This window comes from Callorhinus ursinus, unplaced genomic scaffold (genome assembly GCF_003265705.2).
Source record: "Callorhinus ursinus isolate GAN/ISIS: 27379988/994484 unplaced genomic scaffold, GSC_fseal_2.0 scaffold13, whole genome shotgun sequence".
Classification (NCBI taxonomy): Eukaryota; Metazoa; Chordata; class Mammalia; order Carnivora; family Otariidae; genus Callorhinus; species Callorhinus ursinus.
Window position 1 is genome coordinate 46,175,618 of NW_027397075.1, and position 8,976 is coordinate 46,184,593.

The 8,976-nt window shown below is 48.9% G+C and overlaps 1 protein-coding gene across 1 annotated transcript in view; it reads left to right on the forward strand.

Annotated features, from left to right (window-relative positions):
* LOC112828773 (uncharacterized) overlaps positions 1 to 8,530 on the forward strand; it is a 193,714-nt gene extending 185,184 nt beyond the window's left edge. The window contains exons 8-11 of the mRNA XM_073900272.1: positions 3,519 to 3,629; positions 6,922 to 7,009; positions 7,880 to 7,983; positions 8,406 to 8,530. Coding sequence (XP_073756373.1) covers positions 3,519 to 3,629; positions 6,922 to 7,009; positions 7,880 to 7,983; positions 8,406 to 8,530 — 428 coding nt within the window. The remainder of the gene's footprint in view (positions 1 to 3,518; positions 3,630 to 6,921; positions 7,010 to 7,879; positions 7,984 to 8,405) is intronic.
* The last annotated feature ends 446 nt before the right edge of the window (positions 8,531 to 8,976 follow it).

Below are 8,976 nucleotides of genomic sequence, written 5' to 3' on the forward strand. Positions count from 1 at the left end.
TTTTTTTTCAGAAGGCACATATCTTTAGGTGCTACCTGTCAGGTGAGCTTGTGAAATAAAGCAGGGTGAACGGGATAAGTATTACTGGAGAATGGGATGGTCTGGGAAAGCCTTTCCAGAAGGGGCAATATCTGAATAGAGATGGGAATGAGCAGAGCAAGGGTGTTAGGACAGAGGAAATGGGACATAGGAAGTCACACATCTGAGTACAAGGTACACATCTGAGTGAAGAAGGCACAAGAGATGAAGGTAGAGCCAGGCAGGGGCCAGAAAATAGGGCAAGGAGTTAAGGGTTTGTTCCGGTGTGATGGGAAGACACCGGAGCACTTGGAGAAGAGACACAGGCATGACACGACCAATGGTTTGGAAAAATCATGGTGACTTCTGTCCAGAGAACAGATTATAGGGGGTCCCAGAGGCAGAGCAAGAGCCAGTAGGGATGCCGTCCTGGTAATCTGGGGGAAGCCCCAGGAGGGTCCGAGTGGGGTGTGGTGAGAATGGAGCTAATGGACTGCCTTCTGCAGCATGGGCAAGAGAGAGAGGGAGTGAGGAGCAAGGGTTTCGATCCACACAACTGGAAGAGTGAAATGGACCTGAGCAGAGGCGAGGCGGGGAAGACGGGAGAGGAGCCCACGTGGCAGAGAAGCCCAGATCCCTGCTCTGAACTGCTCGGGTTCATTTCGAGATGCCAACAAGACACCAAGGTGGAGGCGTCCAGTAGGCAGCTGGATAAGTGAGTCTGGATCTCGAGGCGGTCAGGCAGTGGAGACACAGATTTGGGGGTTAGCACAGACATAGCATTAGATACAACCATTGAAATAGCCATTTCATAGGTGAAAAGAGTGAATATCAGAGGTTTCTTATGATTCCACCTGATATTTAAATCTGTCAGTGAGAGAGATGACAAAGAGTGGTCCAGTAAGAGAGAAGAGGTCCAAAGGACGGAGCTCCAAGTTATTCCATCCATTAGGAATTAGGAAGGGAAGGAAGACCCAGCAAAGGCATGTGCTGTAGAAAACCAGGAGCTTGTGGCCCCTGGAAACCAAATAAAGCAATGTGCTTCAAGGTTAGTCAAAGTATATATTGTGTCAGATGCTCCTGAGGGGTCCGGGAAGGGCACAGAGGGGACGATGAGACACCCGCCTCTGGGTCCCCCAGCGAAAGTTCCTGAGTTGGAGTCACTGTCAGACCCACTTCCTGCAACCAGCAGTTCGTTGGTGCCTGAATGCAGCTTTGACGCTTCAATTTTGGAGGATGACAATTCATTAGGAGTGATGTGGGGAACAAAGGTAGAAGAAAATGAGTAAATTTCCTTACTGCCTAGGGCCCACTGACAAGTCCTTGAATCAGGCAGAGTGACCTTCCTCTAGGGACTCAACTGCCTCAATGTTGATACTTTGCTAAGGGCAGCAGGTATACTTAGCCAAATCCCCAGGACCCTCTCAGTCTACTTTAACATATAAAAATTCCTTTGGAAATTTCCTTTATCTCTACCCACCCCGCCCCCAAGATACATGTTGCAACCATCCCTCAAGCATATGGCCCACCAATATACATCTGAAGGGTCTCATGACTGAGTTTTTATGAAACAGTGATAAATGAGCTTTCCTAACAATAGCTAGCCCCCTCAGGATCCTGGAAACTTTGTTTCCAAAATACCTGAGAGACTTCTATTATCCCTAATGCCCTCCCAACTTGAAAATATATAATCACCACTCCTCATGACCCCAGTGAGCTCTTTCTGCCCACGGGTCCTGTCCCCTGTGCTTTAATAAAACCACCATTTTGCACCAAAGACATTTCAAGAATTCTTTTGGCCATTGGCTTCGAACCCTAACATCTTTCCTACGTCAAGGAGCACTACAAACCTATCATGAAAAGGCTCCTTCTTGAGGGACACTGAGTGCTATTGTCTTATTTTTCCCAAATGACAGAGTTAACATGAATGAAATTCTCCATCGAAGGCAACCTCTCCCCAGGTCCTTGCTTTGAGTCCGGTGGCTCACCTCCATTCCCACCCACCCCTGTCTCCTGGGAAGCCACTTGTCCCTAGCAGTAGCAGGTGTGTATGTCTTGTTCTTGGTCATATCACTTCCTAGGGGATGAATGATAAAGACAATGAGATCTGAGTGGCCCCAGGAACTGAGGGGAAGGAGTGTCTGGGGACAAGGAGGAGCAGGAAGGGCAAGGTGTCTTCACAGGGCTGCAAGGCGCAGGTGGTTGGCTAGGCGATTTGGGTCTGTGGGATAAGGAGACTCCAGAGATGGACGCAGGAAGGGGGGCAGAAAATAAAGACTGAAACCTAGAGGCGGTCTCGAATGTTTTTACATAACAGACAGCAGATTTCCAGGCAAGTATGTGATTTTACCACACTGACGGCCAACAGTTAGCACGAACAAGGAATGTTACTGTGGGGTGGGCTTTGGGTAAAAGATTAATGGTCAGTGTTTTCTCTGCAGTGTCTGTTTCCTTTCGGGCTTCCGTAGGGGGAAGGAGGACAGGAACTGATGTGCCTGCTCCCCCTAACCCTTAGGGGTCCTCCTGTGCTGCCCACTTTGTGTCCTTTGTGCATATGTCAGTCACTCCTTGGGCACGGATAGAGCCCACTGTGTGCCCAGCACTGAGCCGGATTGCACGGGATTCAGAGAGGGAGAAAGTCCCAGGGAGCAGGTGACAGAGAGAAATGAGGGTCACGAAGGACAGCTGACTAAGAAGGGAAAATTAAAGGGGAGCATTCTGGAGGAAAAGTTAGACGAGATTGACCTGTGTTCCCTGTTTCTGCAGCCTTTTTCCCCATTGTGGTGCCCCTTCTGCCCGTGGGGTATCTCAGGGGCTTGGGCCAGACAGGAAGGCTAGAGATGAAGATGTTGGGCCCAAAGAGGGACACTGGGGACACAAATACTTAGTCCAGGGGACAGGGTTTGGGACACGGGGTTTTCAACGTCTGTCAGTTCCCACTATACAGGTAGCTGACGGCGTGGCTTCAATACAAGGCTGCTCTCTAGAATAGTTTGCTCTCACCCCAAAATGCATTGAGGGATTTGGGTTTCCCAAGGAAGGGCCAAAGCATGACTCCCCTCACCTCGGCCTTGAGGGACACCTGTTCCCGTGCTACTGCGTGTGGAAATGCAAAAGTCCCTCTCTCAGAGCACATTCCCCAAGATGCCAGAATGCACCCAAGAATGCCTGTGGGCTTCCTCCAGTCAGAAATTTGGTTTCATGGGTCTCGTTGGCCACAACCAAGTGTGGGAGGGAGATGGCCTGGGCAAAATGACAGACTTCCTGGAGGCTCCCTGACGAAGCCCGGGCCCCCACCTGCAGGCAGGTAAGCTGTGGTGTCCTTGATGACACAGTCACTCGTACTACACCGGGAGCCTCTGCCAAATTCTAGAAGGGAAAAGAGAGAGAGAGAGAGAATGAGAGAGAGAGAATGAGAGAGGTCCACCGCAGATCGTCTGTAGGATTTCTACTTCTTGCCATTTCTTTCCTTCTGAGATTTGCTCTCCCTTTTCCCGCAGGGAGACCAGGGAACAGTCCTAAGGCAGCCTCAAGGCAGACTTTTTCCAGGAAGAAGCCAGAGTCCCCCTCCGCCCAGCCAGGAGCCCTGTTGGAGGCCAGCTCAGGTTCAGGTACGCGTGCCGAAGAGCAGGGAGGACGGAGGAGTCAGAAGGACACTGGGCATCACTGGGCGTGGGTTCTACCATCCTTGTCTACATCAGTACTGTCTGCTGATGTTTTTTTTTTTTTGCACAGATCACATCAACTTAAAGCCAGTTCTCAGGAAGCCCCCCTTGGCATATCTACCAACTGCCTGCCTTTCCTACCGTTAATCAGCGTCTGCTAATTAGAGAACAAACAGTTGCTTATCTACCAACACCCCACCCCACGGCAGCTAATGAATCACTCTTATTAGAAAATGATTTGTTTATCAAATCCTATTTGTGTCTCTTTTACATCCCAATTTCCTATAGATTTAATGACTCCAAGTGGTAAGGTATTAGCTATAGGAACTTAACCCCTTGAGTAACACAGGGCTTGGCTCTATTTCTGTGTTGAGACAATAGCAGCAGTAATGCTAATAATTCCTCACTCATGGAGCATTTTCTATGTGCCAGACACCATGCTCAGCACCTCGTGTGCATCATGTCATTGAATTTTCACAAAAATCCCTTGAAGGTAAATATTATCTTCATTTGCATTTCAGGAAACTAACAGGCAGGAAAGTTTAAGTCAATCCACCGAGGTCACACAGGTGGTAGATGAGAGGCCTCTGCCGCCCATCCTAGGTTCTCTTAGTCTGGCATTTCTCACGGTGTGGCCTTTGAACCACTAAAATCAGAAGAACCAGGGCACTTTTTAACCTTCAGATCCTGGGACCCTCTCTTAGACCCAGGGAGTGGGCATCTCTGGATGTGGTCTTGGAATCTGCATTTTAAAACACATTCCCCAAGAGACTCATATAGACACCAAATTTTGAGAATCACGATCTCTGGCTTTCAAGATGTTTTAAACACCCTCTATGATGTCAGTGGCCAAGGAGTTGGACATTGAGGAGAGAGTGTGTGGCTAACCCTAGGAGCAGAACTGGCCTCCTCCAGTGGTGGGAAAAACCAGAGGCAGACCTGTATTTTATTCCTTGATTGAGCTCATGCTCTTTATTTAATCTCTCCTGACTTCTATTTCCTCATTTGTAAGCCAGGTGTGATACTTTTCTAGTTGTTGTGAGGATCAAAGGAGATGATGTACAGAAAGTAGGAGAAAATGGTAGACTTTGAAAGCTCCCTACAAATGCATGGGATATTAATCGTGGGCTTGCATGGGGCCTGGGGAGGCAACCAGGGTGCTGGGCCCAGTGCTTTGTGCGGAGATGGGGAAGGGACAGAGCGGAGAACTCTCAGGAGTTGGATTATCTTGGGGATCTGTCCAACCTTCTTGGGAGGAGCCACCTCCTTCACAACTCAAAAGACATCACTCCTTTTCAGCCAAGGAGGCACACTTTCTATCTGGCGCTGGCCCTCACTTACCAAGCTGTTTCACATGGGACCAAAGTGTGCTTTCTGCCTCAGTTTCCCTATCTGTTCAGGGAAGACAAAAGCGTCTGCTCCTCCATGGCCATGCTTGCTGTCAGTGTCATTTCCTTAAGCCATAATGATTCTAGGTTCCCTGCGTGCCAGGATTATCCTCATTTGTTTAACGTTCACAGTAGCATTGGGCAGTCTGTACCTCAGACCCATTTTATAGCTGAGGGGACAGACTCAGGGAGCCCAAGGGACAGACTCAGGGAGCCCAAGCGAGTAAGTGGCGGAACTCCAGGACTGGCGTTCTCACCCTCTCTACCCACCACACTCCCGGAAGAAGAAAGTGTTGGGACTGCGAGTTTGTTCAGCTTTGAGCTGTTCTGAGGCCTCTGATGGAACAACCGTGTTTGAAGAGAACTCCTTTCCCCTGCCCCTCTACAATGTGGCCTAAGTTATTCAATTAGGGAGTGAAGTAACTGGCAGTGGAGAAGGCCTCTAGCAGTGGTCATTACCTCCAGCGCCTTGTTGGAATAGTCAAGCTACATTTCAGTTTCTGCTGTAAAACCTTAATTATAATATAAACAGCTGCCCTTCAGCCCTCTGGGGCAGCCTCCCCCCTCGCCCTCCACCTCCCTTCTCTGGCCTCCTAACAGTGCCTTTCTCGTGAGCAGTCAGGGAGGACCAGGAGTGGGAAGGGGTTTTTGGGAGGAGGGGAGCTAATACATGTGGGTGTCATGGGGTTTGAAAGACTAAGCTACAGGGAGTCCCTGTCAGGGCCTCATCTTCAAATGAGGAAACCAAAGACACATCCCCATCTCTGCATCCCTCACTGAGAGTCTCTTCTGGACATGGGACCCCAGAAGTTTGCAGGTAGCCTAGCGCCATTTGGCTTCGATGGGGTTCAGCAGGACATGGTGGAGTTTCGAGGTAATATTTCTTTTTGTAAGTGAAAGCAGTCTTCCCTTCTAGCTCCCAGCTCCATGGCCATGGACAGAGCCATACCAGGTGCCCAGAGCTCTCTAGGTACTGTGCTGGGCACGGTCAAAAGTGATTCCCTATTTAAACTTCACAGGGGGATTAACATCCCTATTTGGCTGTTGAGGAAAATGAGCCTTTGAAAATTTAATCAGAGATAAGGCTTGAAATGCAAATAACCCTGTGAAATACTTAAGTCCAGGTAGGCTGATAGAAATTAGGTATTTTTGCTCAGGAAGGGAGAGGCAGAGTGAGGGGCGGGTTACCACAGCACATCTGAGGGGTCCCAGGAGTAGGGGGCAGCTGAGGGGAGGAGGGCATAGGAGCAAGAGAGGCTGAAGATGCTGCTTTGCTGGGCTCACAGGTTTGCCGATGACTGGTCCTGGTGTCCTGCAAGGGGATGATTGGCTTCAGGGCCTAGCCTGACAGGCCTAGGACAGCCTGACAGGGCAAGGAGTCAATGCAGGGAGGCAGGGTTGTCTGATGGGCCCAGCGGGCTCTTCAGTTTTTGTGGGCCAGATAGAACCATGTGAGTCCTAAATGGTCCTTAAAGAGGAGTCAACAAGACAATCCCCTGAAGAGCAGGGATAATTATTTGAACTTCTGTTTTCTGTCATTCCTCCTTTGACAGTTCTGATTTCCACACATTTTGTAATAGGCATAGATACAGTAGGACATTTATGCCAGTTAGGCACAACTAAATATATATGTATATCTACGGGAGGTACACTCCCATGCTCAAGAATGTTTTACAACTTGAGATGTATGATCAAAAAGTCTGAAGTTTACTGAGCTAGATGTTAATGGTCCCCTGGATTTCTAGCTTTAAGAAAACCCATGTTCGAGGGGTAATGACTTATTGGCTATGTTGATGACTTGGAGCAGCAATAATTATTACTCACGGAGTATCTCTTATTTAAACCTGCAGAAACAAAGCAATGTGTCCGGAGCACGGATGCTGAAGCCAGACTACCTGGGTTCAAATCCCTGCTCAGTCATCTGCTGTGTGACTTGGGGTAAGTTACTCAGCCTTTCTGTGCCCCAGTGTCTTCATTTGTAGAATGCAGCTCGTGGAGTCTCATCTACATCATAGGGTAGCTCTGAAGATTACAGGCGTGAATGCGTGTGAAGAACTTCTGATGGTGCTTGATCCTGAGCTACCGTCCAGTAGGAGTTGCGAAGTGGGGTAAGGAAAGGTAAGGAAATGGAGACTCAGGGAGGTGAGTGCAGGAGCTGCTGTCCTGGCTCTGAGGGGCTGATTCCAAAGCCCATGCATGGGGACCCACGTGGAAACTATTCTAAGATTTTACCAACAACCGATGGAGCTAAGAAGCAATATCTGCTTCTGCTTCTGAGAATCTCTGACTCTGAACATCCTAGCTGCACCTGCCCCATCCATTCTCCCAGCCAGCGCAGAGGAAGGACATTGGCACCTTTGGGTGCTGTCCTCTTGGTGGGGAAGGAGCCCCGCAAGTTGGCCCTCACTGCCATCAACCCAGTGGGTGTGCTGCTCCCTCTCTCTCTGCTCCTCCAGAACTCCCCCAAATCCCTCCAGTGTCTTTGCTCCAAGAGGGGGATTCTAGAGCCTTCTGGAACTGCAGACAAGTAGGAGTGTTAAAGAAAGGAAGGTGCTGCAAAGGAGTCAGCAAGGAGTGTGCACCCTGGGGAAGATGTCTGGGTGGAGGGACTGGTCTGGAACTCACACTGGTGTCTCTTCCTCCCGCTGTTCCTTGATGGTGCTTGAGTATGATGGCCACATGTTCTATTTCTGTATAAAATCCAGGAACACGATATCTTTGCTATAAAAACCTTGAACAATTTGAGGAGGTTTTAGCGATTTAATAGGCATCTCAGGTTGCTCCAACCCTGGCCTCTTGCCCTGACAGCAGCTTCTGGGTGACTTTGAGTTTCATTCAATCTATAAATCGCTTCAGATCCAGCGCTTCGAGAAGGGGAGAGGTGTTCACCATGGGCAGAGGAGGAGACTGTGGTGAGCTGGGGCACCCTTTGCTACAGACACCCAGAAACAAGCTTGCTGGTCTCAGGCCAGCTCCACAACCCCCCACCCCCAGCACCCTGGGGGACTGGCAGTCCTGCTTCTTGCTTCCAGCACCATCTATTTGCTCATCTCCCATAAACACCAGAGAACCAATTCCTTGCCTCCCTCCCCCTGAAGAACATAGCCTGTAGGGGGCTTTCTAAGGGTGTTCAGTGTAAGTAGCCGTCAGAAAGTAGCAGTAAGTACAATTTTCAGAAATAAAGGAAACTTTTAATGTTTCAAGACACTGAAACGATGCACTTCAAACTAAAGTCTTGCATTAGGATTTAGATTAAACTCCTTGAGTGGCTTTTTGTAGGTTTTTATTTCATGTTAATCTGACTACAACTTTATCTTCTCCATCCACTCCTAAGAAGTCTTTCGTGCGGAGGAAGGATGCGGCCCATGCTCACTCGGCGTGGGGCAGGCTCGCCAGCTTCATCTTGTCAGTTATCTCTTGCGGCTGATGGGACGAGGGAAGCCTCTCAAGAGATCATGAAAATGGTATTTTAAGAAAGCCTCTGCCAATAAGAAGTTACTTACAGACTTATAAAAGCCTCTCTGTGTGTCAGCTTTCTTAACCTCCTGATCTCAACTGTCCAATGATAGGTTTACAAACCCCCAGGGAATGCTGTATTCGGTAAATAGAAGAAGAATGGTCACATTCCGTGTGAGCTAAAATCCCCAAGGCTAGTAGCAGGAAAAGGAACTACCTATTCCGTCTTTCATAAAACCAGTCCCTAAAGTACAAAGAATAGTTCCCTCAAGACTTGCCCTGTGGACTCCCTTTCATGGGCTGGTTCATATTTATAAGCCAATTTGTCTGGAAATAAATCTCTTTAACACACTCAACTAACTCCAAGAGGTGTGTCCCCAGGAGGACCAATCTTCCTAAATGAACTGTCTCAGGAAGGTTTATACCAGCTGCATGGTCAATCCTGGAAT